General features: G+C 55.8%; 1 protein-coding gene across 1 annotated transcript in view; it reads right to left on the bottom strand.

Annotated features, from left to right (window-relative positions):
- Positions 1-17,512, bottom strand: part of Mtcl2 (microtubule crosslinking factor 2) — a 66,203-nt gene extending 48,691 nt beyond the window's left edge. The window contains exons 1-2 of the mRNA XM_050151039.1: positions 16,074-17,512; positions 948-1,172 (exon numbers count right to left, since the gene is read on the bottom strand). Coding sequence (XP_050006996.1) covers positions 948-1,172; positions 16,074-17,483 — 1,635 coding nt within the window. The 5' untranslated portion in view covers positions 17,484-17,512. The remainder of the gene's footprint in view (positions 1-947; positions 1,173-16,073) is intronic.
- Between the last annotated feature and the right edge of the window lie 574 nt (positions 17,513-18,086).

The following is an 18,086-nucleotide window of genomic DNA, read 5'->3' as shown; positions in this document are numbered from 1 at the left end:
AGTGACTTGCAGGGCTGGATTCTCAGTGCCTTCCAGCAGCAGGCCTGTGTGGATGGCTCTGCACCTGTCTGACCTTGGGGCCCTTGGGAGTCTTCCCTAGAACATCCCAGGCCCTCTCCTCTCTTGGGCCTCAATGCAGAGGTCACCCACGGGACTCCTGGGCTCCTCCCTGTTCTGTACCAGCCCCAGCTCCAGTGGCCCCCTGCTCACACTGGGCTGAGTTGGAAGAGCAGAGGCTGGCTCAGGCGGAGATGTCTCTCCTGTCTGAGTGGAGCCATCCCTGCTTCCTCCTGAGGCAGAGGAGCAGCAGGGTCCAGCAGTAAGGTCTGGGGTTAGCTGGGTCTGACTTCCACCACCCACACTGGATAGGTACATTCTCCCTCTGAGCCCCAGAACCCTCACCCAGAAATCAGACGCATTAATACTGGCTGATCACGGTCAGTGTCTCTGGTGTCTTAACCACAATTTCAATATCCTAGGTTCAATGTTCTTACATCCACTTTGCAGATAAGGAAACTGAAACATCACTTGTTCAAAATCACAAAACGCAGGCATACAGGAGCCCAGCCCTGATCAACACCATCCAGCCGCAGTCCTTTGATCTCTCTCTCAGTAGCCTAAGGAGCTGTGGAAGGGAGCAGGGACTGTGTAGGAGCCACTCAGAGGCCAAAGCCAGATATAGGCAAGAGCCTTCTACTTCCTGCTGGGGGGATGGATGGGAGGCAGGGGGAGTTTTGGTCATATCATCTTGGGACATCCCATTTGGAGGACCTGTTGATCCACTAGGGTCCCAACTTTGCAGATGGGAAAACTGAGAGCAGAGAGGCAGGATAACTTGCCCAAGGCAAGTAGTAAGCCACAGGGCTAACCTGGATCCCCAGTGGGGCCTATGACTCAATCATCCAACATGAGCACCTATAAAGGTTGGTGGAGACCCCCAGACTGACCTTGACGTCCTGCTCCAGACCACGGATGAGTTCACCATCCACCTGGCCTGTCTGGGCAGCACGGAGGCTGCGGCGCTCAGCTTTACGCAGTCGGTATTGCAGGATGCGACAGGTCTTGCTGGCTTGGTCCAGCTGCTGCCGCAGCTCCTGTAGCTGGTACACGTCTTCTTCCATGTAGACATCCCGCATTTCCAGCATCTCAGCCCGCAGCTCTTCGATCTCATCCTGCAGGATGAAGGAATGGTCAGATCTCCAGATGCCATGACAACGCTGGTGATACCTGGCAAGCAGACTTGATGGCCTGGTGTGGCAGCCACAGCTGAGCTCCCAGGATTGGAAATACATGCCTTCTGTGGCAAAAGGGGCGGGGTGCTGAAGATTGACTAAGATAAGGGTCTCCAGACAGAAGCATTATCCTGGACTCTCTGGGTGGGCCCTGAGAGAGAGGCTGCTGGGAGTGTGAGGAGTCAGTAGGGGGAAGGCAGACAGGCTCTGCTGGTGGAGAAAGGGCCACCAGCCAAGAAATGCAGGCAGCTTTAGCAAGGATGAACCGAGGGGGTTCTGCCCTACAGCACTCAGCAGACCTGAAGCCCTGCCAGGACTTGAGTTTCAGGCCTGGAAGATAACCTACAGCTATACCACTCTTGAGATTTGGATCTTAACCATCCCTGCAAAGTCACCTGCTATCAGCTGTCTTCCTTGGCACACACATTTAATCCCAACATTTGAGAGAAGGCAGAGGTAGAGGCACAGAGGCAGTTCCTTCCAGGCCTGCCTGGTCTATACAGGAGGTTGCAGGCCAGCCAAGGCTACACAGTGAGACTCTGTAGCAAAACAAAACAAAACATTGTTTACTTTTGTTTAAAAGATAGGGCAAAGAGTTAGATATGGGGAATATGGAGTTGGGAAGATCATGTGTTCAAAGCCAGCCTCAGTGTATGAGACTACCTAAAACAAAACAGCAAACAACAAGCAAACAGGGCTGGGGGGAAAGAGGGGTCAGTCACACAGGGCTGGAAGGCCTGGCTTGAGTTTTCAGTGGGAGGCACTATAGGTGACCTCACTCAGGAAGGCCAGCTACTGCCCCTCTGTCACCAGTTCCCATCAGCACTTCCCTCAGCTCGTCCGAAATTCTGTGTGACTGTTGGTCTCCCAGTGAGCACAGTCGCCCCACCTGCCTGGCCCCCACATCTAGCACCAGCTTGGCCTCCTGCAGACTTTCAACAAGTATTAACTGAATGAACAAAAGCATGCCTAGCTAATGAAGAAAGACAAGAGAGAGGGACTTCCTGTTGTGAAAGACAGCAAATGACCACCAGACACTACATAGAGGGGCAAGCAGACACCTCCCAGAAGAAACACATAATTATGCCTCATAACAAGTGTGGAAACTGAGTCACAAGCATGAAAAATATCTGTTAAATAAGATTGCACACTGATAAGGGAAACTGAATCATCAGGGATGCGTCCTTGACAAAGGCACTCCCCAGGGTAAGCACTCGCTGTGGGTACTGAGGGAAGCAGCGAGGGAACCAGAAACAGAAAGGCCACTCTGGAGAGGGGACCCGATCGTCCCTAAAGAATATGGGAATAAAAGGGAGTCCCCTCCCCACACCCTTTGCTCACCCCAAGGGTCTCCATAGTTTTGGTAAAGGAATCATCGGGGCCTCTCCTCACACCTGCCTGCCAGCGGGCGCTGGGTTGGACTGCAATAGGTCCAGACCGTGGCCTGGCTGCCGTGGTTCCCTGTGGGATGTGGTGTAGCAGGACAAGCACGGCCGTGGGTCTGGACTGCAATAGGTCCAGACCGTGGCTCTCTGTGGGGAAATGGGTGTGGCCTGCTAGATTGATGCCAGGTAAGAAGCTACGCTATCCAGGCCACACCACACCCCAGCCTTCCCCACATCCTTCTGCCTGGCTTCTGGAACCATTTCTCAGAACCGGGAAAGGAAAACAGAAGTGACAAACTGGTAGCCCCAGCCCCCACATGCCGTCTCCCTCCACTGACAGCTAATCCGTGAATCACTAGCTGCCACGCCAGTAGTGCCTGTCCTAGGGGTGTGTCCATCAGCACTCCAAAGTGGTGAGCCTGCCGTTGGCCGCAGTGGACACCCCACCCCCAAGTACAGAGTCACCACTCCACACCACACCAAATGGGCAGACTGGAAGTGGAAGGGAGGAAGTGAGGCATTCGGCTGGCAGAGAAGGCAACAGGAAGTAAGGGGCAGGAGATGCAGGCAGACAGTACATCCCTATAGCTCAGGCTGCAGGGGCCCGTGTTCAAGTTCAGCCTTGCCATCCATGAACAGCTCACATACTCCCCTTGCTGTTCTGACAGAACACGGTGACTGGGAGGATATGGAGGTCTGAGTGACTCTCTAGGTCAGACGGAGTCACGGGATGACACAGGGCGTGCTCAAAGTCATGCTGCGGGGACACATTAACACACAGATGTGTGACACTGAGCCCACAGTAGGTGACATCCTTCCACATTTAGCTTTCTACTAACAAACTGACTTCTGTGAAAGTTGTACACGGTCAAACAGAAAGCTTTGAAAAATACAGGAAACATCAGTCATAATTTCTCGACCTGGTACTGAAGAAGCACAGTGGCCCCAGGGATGGTGGGGTGGCTCGGCTGGTAGTGTTTGCCTAACATGCTCAGGCACGTGGTTCTGCTCCCTGAGAAAGTGGGTACCTGATACAAAACTCCATATTCCCATCCACAGCTACTGAGTCAGAGACATAAGGGGTGATTCTGAGGCAAGGGCTTTCCCTCCCCACAGAAAATGAGTCTTGTCTCACGGCACAAGTCCCTGGCCCCAGGCCTGACACGGGTGTCTAGTGAGAAGAGCGCGAATGACTGTCCCCCAACAGCTGTCTCTCGGGGGACCCGCCTTCACCATAGTACAGGCTGTTGTGGACTTGCCAGCCCTGTGTCTGAGGGGCTTTGAGGAGCCGAGGCCTCTGGAGGCTTGCTCCAGCTGCAGGCAAAACACCCACCAGCCCCTCCTGGCGCAGCTCCATGTGAGGCTTGAGTTGACAAAGGCGGGCTTGTGGCCCACACGGGCTTCTCTTGGGATGTGGGCAACAGAGACTGGACACTGCAGAGCTTAGGCGGAGACTTTGGGTGTCCAGGACTGAGGTGGGGGCAGGGAAAGGGGTTGCTGGGGAAGGGCTCCAGGAACGCAGGACCCTGCTTAGTCCCAAAGGCCGGGTGTTCATACCCAACCCAGGCATCTTCTGAGCACCTATGTCCTGTGGCCCTATGAGGCTCTGCAAGTGGCAGGTCCAGCTGGAGGGAGTGGAGACACAGGCCTCCTGGCTTCTTCATAGACAATCCAGAGGTCACGGGGGAGCGGAGCATCGCTTGAACTCTTCTATAGGACATCATCAGGAAGGAGGGCTCAAACTCACACAACAAGGTTCTGGGGTTTCCCCTTCCCAACATGGGGCACTCCAAATCTCATCCTCTACCTCAGATGGAAATCGCTACACGGTGCAGTGCCCTCTTCGGAGGCTGGGGAACCCTGATCCTCAACCCCACAATCCAAGGGCCACCCTGAAATTAACTGGATCAAGACCCCTAGACTGCATCACCCCTAAGAAGCTAAAGAAAGGAGTCGAGCAGTCCCCCCCCCAGCTCTGCTTTCACGTTGCCCTCTTTCCCTTGAAGCCAGACCCAAATATCTAAGCCCAGGCTGCACACAGGGAGTAGAAGGGGAGTCCAGGGTCTAGGGACAACAGCCCGGCATGATAGTCCCCTTCTCGAAATTCCTTTTTGCCTCTGACTGAAAGGCAATGCCTGCTGATTAGAGGAAGTCTGGGAAAAGCAGGTGGCTTTTGGTTCATTCCACTGACTTCTGCTTCAGGTCCAAGCCGCTGACTCTTGACCCCTTGCCATGCTCCAGTCTGACCCCTACTCTATCTTGTACCTGCACCCAGATATGCTTGGACTAAAAGCCTTGCATGGCCTTCAGGGAAGCTCGCGAACACAGGCCCAGCATCCAGGCACCTCTGACTGCCGGTTCTCTTCCCAACTCTGTGAGGGAGGCATTGAAAATGTTCCCATTTTGTAGAGGAGGCATCCAAGCCTCAGAAGTTCCCCAGAGCTGCTCAAGCTAGGGAGGGGTGAAGCCGGATTCCACATAAGGCAATGGCCGTAGGCCAGGGGATGCTAACTGCGTTCTTCCAGATTTATTCAGACCTTCGCCAGGCTAACTCCCGACCCTCTCATCTTTCCAGAGCATCTCCGCCTCCCCTCATCTGACGGAACCTACACTCTGAACTGCATGGTCCCTGAGGGTAACAACACAGGGCTGTATTTACCTTCCCCTCATCTCTCTTCCTCTAACTGCCTGAGGAAGGGTGGGGCCGGGTAAGGCAGGATCTGACCCATGCCTGGTCCCCAGCATCACTAGGATGTGGATTGTAGCAGGCACTATGGGCAGGTATGAAGCAGGCATGTAGCAGGCACTATGGGCAGGTGTGAACGAAACAAGCTGCTGGCCTGCTGGTCTCTCTTTGGAGCCTTCTGTCCTTTTGACCCCAGATCTAGGGCGTGCGTGAAAGGGCAGATAGAGCTCAGGCAGACCCCAGTGCCACCATAGGAGGGCGGCCAGGTCTGCCTGCCCAGGGAACTGCCTGCTTCCCACACACTTCCTACATGTCAAATGCCTCTCTGTCCACGCAGTGACCCAAGAGAGCTACCGGCAGGAAGCAGCCCCTCAGAGATGGCCGATTCCCAGGACTCCTGGGAAATTGGCCCGCAAGAGTCTCTAGGTTCAGGCTGGGCTGGCAGACCCAACATGAACTCACAATGCTACTAATAATAGGCTTGCAGAGCAGCACAGAACTCCACAGTTTATATATACAGACATTCCTGGTGAATCATCTCATGGGTCCTCACAGAAAGTGCTGGCTAAGGCAAGTCAGGAACCCCTGTTCTGCAGAGTGAGCTGTGAACCTCACAGCAAAGGTGGGCTGTGCCGAGCCTACCCAACCAGGAAAGAGCCCTAGACAGAACGCTTCCCTCAGGACCCCTCCTCTGTGTCACTATGCGGCAAAGTCACACATTTCTTTGCACTGACCTCTCACAATTAGCGTCTCCTCCCACTGCGGACTCAAGAACAAACTGAGCCTATATTAGAAGCATCCAGGACTTGGACACCAAAGAAATCACTAATATTTTCATATCCTATAATGGTTGTTGCAAAAATGACAAAATATTATTCCATGAAGAAGGCCAGCCACAGAAGATGCTGCGGGATGCCATGTATGAGACATTCTGGACGGGCAAGGCTATAGGGCAGAGAACACACCAATGGCGGAGGGAGGGCTTTGATTTAGGAAACTTGGGTGAACAACGAAGTCGTCATAGCGTCTCCTTTCTCTCTGGTTGCTGAGGATTAAATCCAGTGTCTCCCACAGGTTAAGTCCGGGCTCCAGCCCTAAGCTACACGTCTAGCCCTCAGGAACGATTCACACACAGTAAAGTGATTGTTTTAATGGACCCCATCTGGGGCCTGAAGATGGTCCCATGAGGGAAGGTCTTCACTGCTAAGCTTGGCAATTTGACTTTGATGCTGAGAACCCACTTGACGGAAGGAGAACCAGTTTCCACAAGCTGACCTCTGACCTCCACCGCATGCTCTCCCTCTCATGCTCGTATAATAGAAAGGTAGCTAGGTGGATGGACGGGTAGATAACTTTAAAGAAGAAATGAAATTTTAATGTACCTGGTGCTATGACCTTAGTCTAGATCTTGACTGTAACCAACAGTTATAGAACTGAATACAGTAGTCAGTTTTATTTTACAGACACTGTTTCAAACAGACAAAAGCAAAGTGAAACAAAACCTCCATGAAGGTGAACCCTCTCACTGCACGTAGAATGAACCAGAAGCACAGGCTCCACCAGGACTGGCCCCGCTCCTCACCTCCTGTCCCTCAACCACCCCTTATGTGGGCCACACTCCAGCCATGCAAGTCTTCCCCCTGCAGCAGAAATCACCTGCGTGGCCACAGGTCTCAGCCTCTGCCACTCCCGTGCTGGGTGGCGTGTGCCGGGTGGTATGCAGCACCTGTTGCCTTGGAAGGAAGCCTTGCAGCCTCACAGTCTCTTTCCCTCATACTGTGGATGGCCTGTCTCTGTCACTAGAGAGCCGCGTATGACAGAGCTGGCCTAGCACACAAAGAAGGGCTCAAGGGAGAGCAAAGGGTGAAGAGCCAGGCTGAGGAGAGCATCGCCATCCCACTGCGCAGCTGCAGCAAACCGCCTTTGAACTCTGAGGTAATGTCCAAAGAGGCTTCAACTCCCAGTACAGGGACATCAAGCCACAGCCATGATAGACTCCAAATCTAACCCAAACGTATCACTTCCTTCCCAGCTCCCAGTCAATTAGCCAGTGAGCAGGCAGAGTCAGGAGTGGACAAAGTTGAGTTATCTATGGGACCAGGAACTGCGCTCACATCAATCACTCTACAAAGAAACAGGGCCCTGCCTTGCCCAGCTCCTCCCACACCACTTGGTCATCATGTGGCTATCACTCCCTTGGGCCAAGGCCCAGGCTGCCTACCCATCTGCCACCCTGGCTCTAGGCCACTTGTCACCCACCTTGGCTCTGGCAATCTACCCCAGCTCTGGAAGAGCTGACCAGAAGGGTGGCCAGCAATGGCCACAGGGACAGTATGTCAACCCCACCCAAAAGGCCAGAAGAGCCATCTGCTGTCCCTCCTCCTGCTCCCCGGGACTCTGACAAGGCTCCAGATGAGATCATTGCACTTGGACCCCAGAAAGAGAACTGCACAAGGCTCCACTTCCCTCTCAGCTCAAATGCAAGGGCTCTAGACACAGAGGCAGGGGAAAGGGAACTCAGAGGCTCCATCCAGTTCCAGTCACAGGGCGGGCAGAGGCTGAGAGGGACTCTGGGCTCCTGTCTTCCAGTGCATGCTCACTTCAGCTTAGCCTCTTTGGGCAGGGGTTTGGGGGAGTCAGGGTCAAGGTTCACATCCAGCCAGGTTTCATGGGGTCACAGATCTCAGTTGCCCTGTTCTGTTGGCTCTGTAAGTGTCTGATCCAGACTCTGGGACCTGCCTCTCCAACACCACAGACAGCAGATAGATTGGCCTAGCCAGGCTCATGCCAAAAGTACAGTTATTCCCTACATCCCCATCAGGCAGAAAGCCTGAAGAGAGAGGGGTCAACAGTCAGGACTTAGGCTCATTTTAAGGCTCATAAACTGGACCATGTCTGCCAGACACCAGGTGAAGACCAGAAGCCATGATCTTTCTCATTGATGATCCTTTGTGGCTGGCACTGTTCTTACCGTCCCACTTCACAGAGGAGCAAACCGAAGCTGAGAGAGGGAAGGCCCCACAGCCAGTAATGTGGTCTCCAGGCCTGGCACAGCTCTGCACACAAGGCAAATGCTCAGTCAGATTGCATTGTGTGTGTGTGTGTGTGTGTGTGTGTGTGTGTGTGTGTGTATACGCGTGTGCATGCATGAGTGTGAGGACACACATGTTGGTCATGGCTGGGGATATGCCCAAAGACTATTGCCCTCCAAGGTCACATCTGGCTTACCACTGCCTTGTCCAACACCTCTAGGGGCAAAGCAGGCCCTGGGCTGCTGGGGTGTGCTCTGGGGAGCACCAGATACTGTCTCTCCTGTCCTGGCCAAGTGCACAGGAAGGAAGGCAGCTTTGGCTTGGGGTTTGTTGACAACATCCCCTAGCCTCTGGGCTTCAGCCAAGTCTATAAGAGAAGAGAGCAGGGAGTTGAGGATTTAAGAGCCAAAAGAGCCACACAGCCTGAGTCCCTCTTGTCACCTACAGGCTATGTGACCAGCAAGCTCCTGACCTTCCAGGACTGCAGTGGAAGCCTGGGTAGAAGGGAGGAGCTAAACATTCTGGAAGCTCCATGCTGCCCCACGCAGAACACGGGTGGGGGGGGATGCTATGAAACTAAAAATCACTGATTAACAATCTAGTCACTGTGGGATAAATGCCCCACCAAGGAGTTCCTACAAAGCTCTTTGGTATCCAACACAGGAAACTTAGCCTGGAGCAGTCCCCAGGCACTGCTCCAGCTGAACTCATGGAAGGGGGTAGAGGAATGGTGGGGGTAAAACAAGGGCAAAGCCATGGGGGAGTCTGGGTGGAAAAGCTGTGGAAGTATGACCTCACAGGCAGCTCAGCCACATGCATAGCAACAGGCTGGGCTAAGGGGGGTGGTGTCTAGGCAAGGAGGGAGCAGGGAGGAGTGGCCAAGCAAAGTCTGGTGCTATTGAAGAGCCCAGAACAGGCAAGCAGGCTCAGGTAGTAGGGGAACCCCATCTTCCCACCAACCACTTCTATTTTCATCTGTGGTCCAGGCAGGAAGAAACCACTGTCTTGAAATAGGGACTCCGGGAGTGGTCCTCCACCAGCAAGCAAGCATCACCAGGTTCCAAGTGAGGCACAGGTTTGGGCCATCACGGGGAAGAGTGACTGAGGATAAGTAAGCCGCAAGGAGAAATGTGTCTAGAGGTTCCTACAACACTGCCGGCTCCACACAGATAGATAGATACATCCAGGGCACGTGGAAGCCTGAAACCCAGGACCCAGGACTCTCATGGGGTCAGAGCCTTCTGCTGCCGAGGGTAAGGACTGCAAACCAGGGTGAGTGATGAGCAAAGGGAACCGACTCCTCAAAGACCAGCTCCCTCCTGAGAATCTTCATGGCAACGCTGCAGCCCATTTTATAGAGCCGAGGCTCAGGGAGGGAAAGCACAGAGAGCAAAACCTAGACCCGGGTTGCAGCCCAGGCTTGTTCACCCCAGATCCCTTGCTTTCAGTCCTTTGGGATGGACTACAGCTTCTGCCTCCTTGGACTCAAGCCTCACCTCGGGGCAGCCGGCAACAGCAGCCAACGTGCTGGCCCCAGGGGCACCTCCTTCCTGCACCAGAGGGGCGTGTGCTGACTGCAAAAATGTCAGCTGTTTGAAGCTAGGGGGTTGGCTACAGTTAGAACCTGGCTGCTGGCCAGGTCCTTGCCTTGAACTTAACCAAGCCCTCTTCTGGGGTGTCCCTCTGCTACAGAGGTTCCCCAGAGCCTGAGGTTCCTCCCATCTTCTGTACACAGGGCGGTGATGGGCTGCCATGGATCTGAGTATCTCCCCAAGTATCTGCAAGAAAGGGATCAAATTCCCACTGTACAGACTGGAAGACTGAGGCTCCAAGAGGCACCCTGCATAGGAAGGAAGTGACGAGGTGAGGCTTGGCCTCGGGCCTAATTCTAAAGAGGGAGTATGCCTAGGAGACCCCACAATCTTCCCTGTTTCCTTCCTTATCGGTCTCCTGAGACAGGCCCCAGCCCTGCTACAAAACAACAAGGCTACCTTCTAGTCAGGGCTCTCCTGACCTGACACTTAGTGCCTTCCAAAGAGGGCCTCCCCTTCCATGACTCTCACACCCATGACTCAACTCTATTCTCATTTCTTCCTGGTCACTCTGTCCTTTCCTGACAGGGCCTCACTCTACATAGTCCAGGCTGGCCTTGAACTCCTGCCCTAGACTCCTGAGTGCTAGGACAGTAAGCGCGTACCACCAGCTCCAGCCCTCCTTTTCAAACCTATCATCCATTTCCAGACCAGAACCACACAGCTATTTAATGACCCCCCCCCATGTGCCAGGCCCTGTTCCAGAAGCTGAGTACCAAGGCAAACCCGCAGCTGTGATGCCCCCTCCTTCAGGAAGTCTGCTCAGCTGCTTCAGGGCGCCTATACTTCTCACTTCTCTAAATCCCAGACTAGACATGGGCACCCCTGCAGATCAGCTCCTCATGGGCCTCTACAGCTTGCATCAGACATGGGCACCCCTGCAGGCCATCGCACCACAGCCTCTACAGCTTGCAGCTGAGGGAGACAGGCTAAGCAGGAAATTCCAAAGAGATCAGAAGTTACCCTGAGGCAGTGTTCCCTCAGTGGCAGGCCGTCTATTTCCCTTAGTCCCACAGGGCCTGGCTGAGAAGCCTAGGGAAGCTGGGGCACAGTTTCTCAGTCATGGAGACCTGCAAACCCCCTCCACTGTCAGCCTTTCTCAGTTGAGCTCCTGGGACCCCCCCAAACCCAGGTGGTTGCAAACCCCACTCCTGACTCCATTCCCAGTTCCCAGCAGCCTGCTAAGAGGAAATCTTATGAGCAGCTGGAAATAGTAGGGCCTTGCACAGTAGCTCCAGGGAGACATTGGCCAAGACTTCCTGTGTTTATGTGTGTAGGTAAAATGTCACAGTCAGTGCAAGTGGATGTGTGTGTGTGCATGTGTGTTTGGGTGCCCTGGTTAGGCAAACACCATATCTGACATTTGCATGCCTTACCCTTGTCCCTTGAGTCACTGCTAATGTGTATGAATGTGTGTCTGTCCCATATGTGTGAACTTCTTTGTGGGCACCACCTGGACTCTGTTGCACCTCGGGCACATGTGCAAAGGTTGGATGCTGTTGGAGGAAGGGATAGCTCATGGTACCTGGGTGAGCCAGTGTCTGTGTGACCTGGCAAGGATGTCCCTGGGTTCCCACGGATGCTGGTATGTGTAGATAATGTCTGTGTGTGTTTGTGGGCACACCTTCACACGTATGTGGACTTCCCATGTGTCTGAGGGTGTCTCCAGGCTGTGTGTAGGAGGCTGTGCTTCTCAGCCTGGGTCTCCTGCTGGTATGTGTTGAGTACGGTAGCGTGTGGCAGGAAGGGTCTGTCTACACGGGTCTGTATACCGCTTTCCATGTGAATCCCGAGTGAGCAGGCCTGGAGGCTGGCCTCTGGAAACATATAACATAAATTAGTCGCTGAATATGTACATCAGCCAGACATGAGTGCTGCGGTCTCTGGGCTTGAGCTCGGCAGGAGCACACGTGTGTTTATTTGTGTCCAGTCCCTCTCAGAGCTTTGCAGTCTCCCCAGCCACATCAGCTGCCACTCACTCTTCCCACCTCATTTTCTCTCTGCTGGAGCTGTTTTCAACTCCCAAGCCCTGCCTGCCCCTGCAACCCCAGCCAGAAGCTGCAATGCAGGGCTGACTTGGTAACAGACTGGATCCCTCCTATACCTCCAAGGAGTTTTGCAGAACTGCCTGGGGCCTACCACTCAGAGGACTCTGGGATGACATCAGAGAAGAGGAGGAGAGAGGAAAGGACCATGACCAGGTCAGCACATTTACCAAGCAATGGACATGCACCTTCACAATGAAGAGGTCCGTGATACACCAAACCCACATTTTACATTAGTGATCCCCCTAGAGGAACAGCCCACCTGCCGGCTTGGATATCAGCCTTCTGGGATTTTGTTTTTGAGACAGTCTTAGCCTAAGCTGGCCTTGAACTCACAAAGCAGCTGAGGATGGCCCTCTGGTCTGTCCTTCTGCCTCTGCCTCCCGAGTGCCAGGATTACAGGCGTGTGCCAGCATGTCTGGTTTATGCAGGTCTAGGGTCTAGGGATGGAGCCCAGCACTTTGTGCACGCTAGGCAAACACTCCCCAAATGAGCTCACTCACCATTTGCTCCCTACAAATCAGCCTGGCACCCGGCCCACAGGATTCCTCTCACCAACCTTCATCCATGACCAGACATGTCAGGAGCAACCAGAAGCTCAATCACGCCGGCCACATGGCCAAAAGAATAGGACCAAGATAGAACAGCAGGGTTGGAATGCTGGCTGTTAGATAGAACCCTGGAGCCAACACTTGCCTCTCTATATAACGGCAATCGCCAGTCAGTGAGGGGTTTCCTCTGGACCCTTGTGAGTGGCATCTGTCATTCACAGTTGGAAACCTAGTAGGGTGTCTTGGCTCCCCACTCCCTACCTGTGCAGTGGGAAATATGATCATGCCTTCCTGTTCCCCCAAAGTAGCACCCGACGTAGTAACACTGGAGGGCTAAGGAAACCCACCCTCCTAGTTCCTCCCAGTTCCTCCAATAACCAACACTCAGACATCCTGTCTGCTCATTGGCTCAGAATCATAACAATTCCTCACGAGACAAAAGGACTTCACTTAGGAGATGTTTTCCTGACTGTACACCTCTCCCTGACTGCTGAAAACAATCCCTGGAGACGGTCCAGGCACACCCTACCATCTCCATTAGACAGATGAAAAACACAGCAGTTCAGAGAGCCCTGCCACATGTCCATGACCACACAGTAAGTGGTAGACTCAGGTCTCACAGCCAGCTCTTTGAGCTCCACATGGCACATGGGCAACAGTTAGTGGTCAAAGGAACCTTAGGTCACTGAGGCTTTCAAAGTCAAGCACAGTCAACCTGACTAAAGTCTTATTTCTGGGTCCTGAAAACCCCCACAGATTGCCCTCAGGCACCTTGACCAGAAGGGATCCTCGTCAGACATACTACAGCCACCCGCCTTCTTCAGTTGCTCCCCAGTGATCATAACCAACATTTGGGCTGTTTACACAATGCTCTGCACAAGCCCAATGCTTGTACTCAGGCCTCTCTCTGGATAGTTCCAACGGCACCAAGCTCACCACCTTCCCCGGAGAAGCACTTTCTGTCTTATTACTGGCAGAGCCTGTACCACTCTCACTTGGGCCCCAGAGCAAGGCTTCCCTTCTTGGTTGTCAGGTACCCCTACCCGGACACCTCTAGCGCAATGGAAGGGGAAGGGGAACCGAGCCACCCGGAGTCCTGGGCATTCCCTTCAGTTCATGCCGTCAGTCTGCAGTAGATGTGCTGGGGATTTGGAGTCACTTTCTTCCTTACCCAATTTCTGCACCTCAGATGTAAAGCAGTCTGGAGAGGCAGGAAACACACAGGAGGCTGATGCTCCCTCACTCCCTGTTTTGGCTGCCTGGAGCAAGTGTGGGTACTGCCCTAATGCATGCAAGAGCCGGCATGGCTCCCTTCCCTGCCCAACACTTTCCCAACTTGATTGTAGTGTTCTACTACAGACCCTTATTCTGCTGGCTCCATCCTCAGCTCCTGGCCTCCCCAAGTCCCTAGCCCCATCTCCATGTGCTCTGGGCACAATTAGCCATCTCACCCTTATCACCAGCCATATTGTGTTTTGTTGCAACTATTGTTTAAGGCTGGTCTCTCCAGATGCTCTGCCTAGGTCACAGTTACACCCCCAAATCTGCACTGTGCTGCTAAGCTCTAAGCAAACAGCGAGTGAATGGATGGATGGATGGATGGATGGATGGATGGATGGACGGACGGACGGACAGGATGGATGGATGGACAGATGGATTCAAAGTCACGAGGAAGAGCCCAGCCTGCTCCCACAGAATCCACAGAAGAACGTGACAGACGCACAAGGAAACACGTTCTCCATCCCGAGAGCAGCAAGTGATATCAGGCTAGGAATCTGATAGAAACGTACAATGTGCCAAGTGCTCCAGCTACATGCACATTTAATCTTTAAGGATGATCTGTAACTGTTTAACTCAGTTCCAAACACGGGAAGTAAGGTGCCCAAGACCACACAGAGAAGAAGCTACAGATCCAGCAGTGACCCAGAGCTTGTATCGAAGACTCCAGCACTGAATGGATGGTAGAAACCCAGGCTCAGCCTGACCCCAAACTGAAATGTCCCTGGGTGGGTCCTGGTCTCAACCCCTGGGGCTGCTTTCCCAGGCATGTTCATGGGAGGCTTCAGATAGAGGTCAGGGCTCTGTCTGACCACTTCCTGGCAGCAAAGGAAGGGATTCAGGATGAGAACAGGATGAAATCAAACCAAGAACTACAAGTTGTCCTCATTTGCTGGAGTGAGGAACTCAGGTCCAGGTCTGGAGTAGCTCAGGCTGGGATGCAGGAAGCTGCGAGGGGCATCTAGGAGGCTGCCTCCATCCTTCCACCCCCACTCTTCTTACCACTGACTTCAGAAAGACTCCACAGGCTGACCCAACCCCCGATTCCACAGCCTTTGCCAAGACTCATGCTCCCATGTCACAGAAAAAGAATGGAGGCCTGGCCTGGGGAAGGTTCAGGCTGGGAGCCGAGACGATCGTTTCTCGGATGGACCTGTGCTCTCTAGTGTACAGGAGATTACTGAGAACACACGGGACTGAGGATGCAAAGCAAAGCAAGAGCGACGCCCTGACACGCTTAGGAGCAAGAAACCCTCCTAGACGGTAGAACCAGGTGGCAGTTAAGTGCCGCAGGGCAGACATGTCATTAGAGTGCTGTGAACTCCATGGCTGCTGGTCAGGCCACTCTGGCTGTTGTGCCAGGCCTTCAACCTACAAGTGCAGGCAACACTGCTGTCTCTTCCAGCAGTGGCAGTACAGCCCCTGAAGATTCCAGCTTCCCACACCAAGGTCAAGAAGCCAGGGCAGGGCTATCCCCATAGCTGCCACCGCGTCACAGAACAGGCAGCCAGAGCATGGCTGCACCTAGGTGCCCAGGCACAGCCGGTTGTTTTTCCCAGGCAGCTCTCCAGTCCCAAAGGGAATGCCCCTATCCACGAGGGCAGCTTCCCTCCTCACACATGTCTGCCCAAGTCTCTCTCAGAAGGGACAGAAGACAATATCCTGGGATTGAGGAAGTGGCCTCTGAACCAGTTCTCCCACGACATCATCCTCTCAGGCTGTGGGACCGTTAGACTGGGCGGAAGTGGACTCCAGCCAAGGGGATGTTCCCAGATGTCATGCTTTCAAACCGGTCCCGCCCCAAAAGGCAGGCGAGGACAGGCCTGCCGGGGAAGCCCTGGGTAAAAGACTTAGGATGGTATTCTGGCTCTCTTTGCCAGAGGATAGCCACGGTTTCCTTGGCAGCCAGACACACTAATGTTGGCCACAGAAAGGAGAGCCTGCTGACCTGGGTCGGGATCCCAGACTAAAGCAGAGGTCAGCAGAGACTGACTAACCCCCGCCCCCCAACACTTACCGAGCAACCTCCAGGGCAGTTTTACCGGGGGAGGAGGAGAGGGGGTGCACATCGGGGCCCTTTAGTCGGTGTCTTATTCAAAATACCCCTCAGGAGAAGAGTAGCAAAAGGAGGTGGGGCACTCTCTCCCAGCTTATTCAGTATTAAAGCGGCCGGCTGTGGCCTCAGGGCCTCAGGCCCTGGGGCGCTTGAGCCAGGATGGTAAGGTCCTCCTCCCCCAAACCCTTCGACTCCCCTTTCCCGCTAGGTCCTCACCTTGAGATAGTCGTTCTCGGAGCGCAGCTCTTCCAGCTCCCGCACCAAGCCGCCGGGCCCGCAGTCCAACATCTCCTCGGTGAGGTCGGAGAAGGCGAGCGAGGCGCTGAGTGGCAGGCGACTGCTGCCCACCGACGAGGCGGCCACCGACGGCTCATCCGGGGAGGTGGGCGGCCGCGGAGGCTGCTGCCCCGACGGCGCGGGCTGGGGTTGCTGCCCGGTGCGGGTCCCCGCCGGGCCACCCGCCGCAGACTCGGCGTCGCTGCTCAGCGCCAGCTCCAGGCTCAGCAGGCGCGCCTCCTCCGACGCGCAGTCCGACACCTCGGAGCTGCTGTCGGTGAGGCTGGGCGGCGGCGGCGGCGGGCGCGGCCCGGTACCCGGACGAGGGCGGCCCTTGGCGCGGACCCCCGTGCGCACCCCGGCCACCCGCGGCCCCGCGCCCCGGGTTCCGGGCGTCACCGCGCGCCCCTTCTTGTCTGGCCTCGCCGAGGACGCGGCGCCACAGGCTGCAGCGGCGCCCGGGCCTGTGCCACGGCGGCCCTTGGCCAGAGACCAGCCGGCCACGTCCTTGGGCCGGGCTGGCGACGGCGCGCGGTGGCTCTTTTTCCTTTCCGTGGGGGGCGCGGGTGCAGGCGGGGGGCAGTTGCCCCGCGCCGATGACTCTCCCGCTGGCGCCTCCATCGCGGCCTCCCCGGCTCTTAGCGAGCGGCGCGCATGGCCCGGGAGCGGCCGGTCTGGGGGTCCCTGCGGCGGGTCCCGGATGCGCTCCCGCTGCTCAGGCCGCGACTGCGCTCCTGCCTCCTGCGTCCGGGGACTGCGCTCGGGCCCTGGCCCGCGCCGCGCGGCCTCTCCGCTACTCGGTGCTCGCAGCGCGCGGCCCGATCTCCTCCAGGCACCGCGACTCCGGCTCCGGCTCCGCCCGGTGCCCGCCCCCTCCGCCTCGCCGCGCCCTCGGAGCGAGCCCGGACCCCGGCTGCCGCCTGGTCGGCGATCGCCGCCTCGGACTCCCAGTCCGGCTGAGGCCAGGGCCCCGGCTCCGCCCGGCGCGGCCCGCCCCCCACGCAGCCCCGCCAGTTCCCCGCCCCGCCGCCTCGGCTCGGGGGCGCGCGGCTCGGCGAACAAAAGGCGGACGCGGCGGGAGCAGCGGGGAGGGACGCGGGCGGGGAGCGAGGGAGGAATCCGCGAGGCAACAGCGACCCCCTCGAGGGTCAGGCAGGCCCGGGCAGCCGCGGCCTCGGCTCGCCCGGGCAGCTCCTGGCCACTGGCCGCTCCCCTGCGAGCTGGGGGATCGCACCCGGCCGTGGATCCTGGGAGTCTGGCGTCGCCGTGGGGGCCTCGTGGACGGCAGGAGAGGATATTTCCTGGCAGAGGCCCCGCGGACCTCAAAGGGCCGGAGCCAGCAGCATCCATGCACACCCAGCACCGCGCCGCGCGCCCCTTGCGGGTGCTGAGCCTGCGCGAACTCCGCCCCCTTTATCTGGGCATGACAAACGACCCCATCCTATAGAACGGTAAACTGAAGCATGACCAGGCACGCGGTCGGCTCTTGGTCAGCGGAGGAAGGAACCAGGGTGGATGGAGCCCGAACCCCATGTCTCCAGAGTGTACTGGACTCCTCCTGCCTCTGCTTCCTTACCGCTGTCATAGTGACCCCGCGTGCATACTGAACTCTGCGTACCCTGACCGTCTGCTATGGCAAGCAAGAGTCCTGCCTCCCCACCCCAGTTTCAAGGTCTTTCCGATGAAACTTCAGGCTGTGCCTTATCGATGCCAGACCATTGGATGCTTGGGAGATGGAGGCAGGTTCTGGGCCGAATGGAGGCTGGCGTGGCCTGAAGACTGTGTGTCTCTGAGTCCTACAGACCCTAGTCCTGGTGGGCGTGGTTTCTTTCCTAACCGTGGTTTTTTTTTTTTTCCCCCTTAACCGAGTAGCTAACTTTTCAGGGTTCCTATACTTCACTTCTGCCTTCCCCTACAGCCCTCACCATGTAGGAACTTCTCTCTGGTCGCATT

The sequence above is a fragment of the Alexandromys fortis genome, unplaced genomic scaffold (genome assembly GCF_014885135.2).
Source record: "Alexandromys fortis isolate MF-2015 unplaced genomic scaffold, M_Fortis_MF-2015_v1.1 scaffold_27, whole genome shotgun sequence".
In the NCBI taxonomy this organism is placed as follows: domain Eukaryota; kingdom Metazoa; phylum Chordata; class Mammalia; order Rodentia; family Cricetidae; genus Alexandromys; species Alexandromys fortis.
The sequence above is the reverse complement of the archived record's forward strand: the minus strand, read 5'-3'. Positions and strand labels throughout refer to the sequence as shown.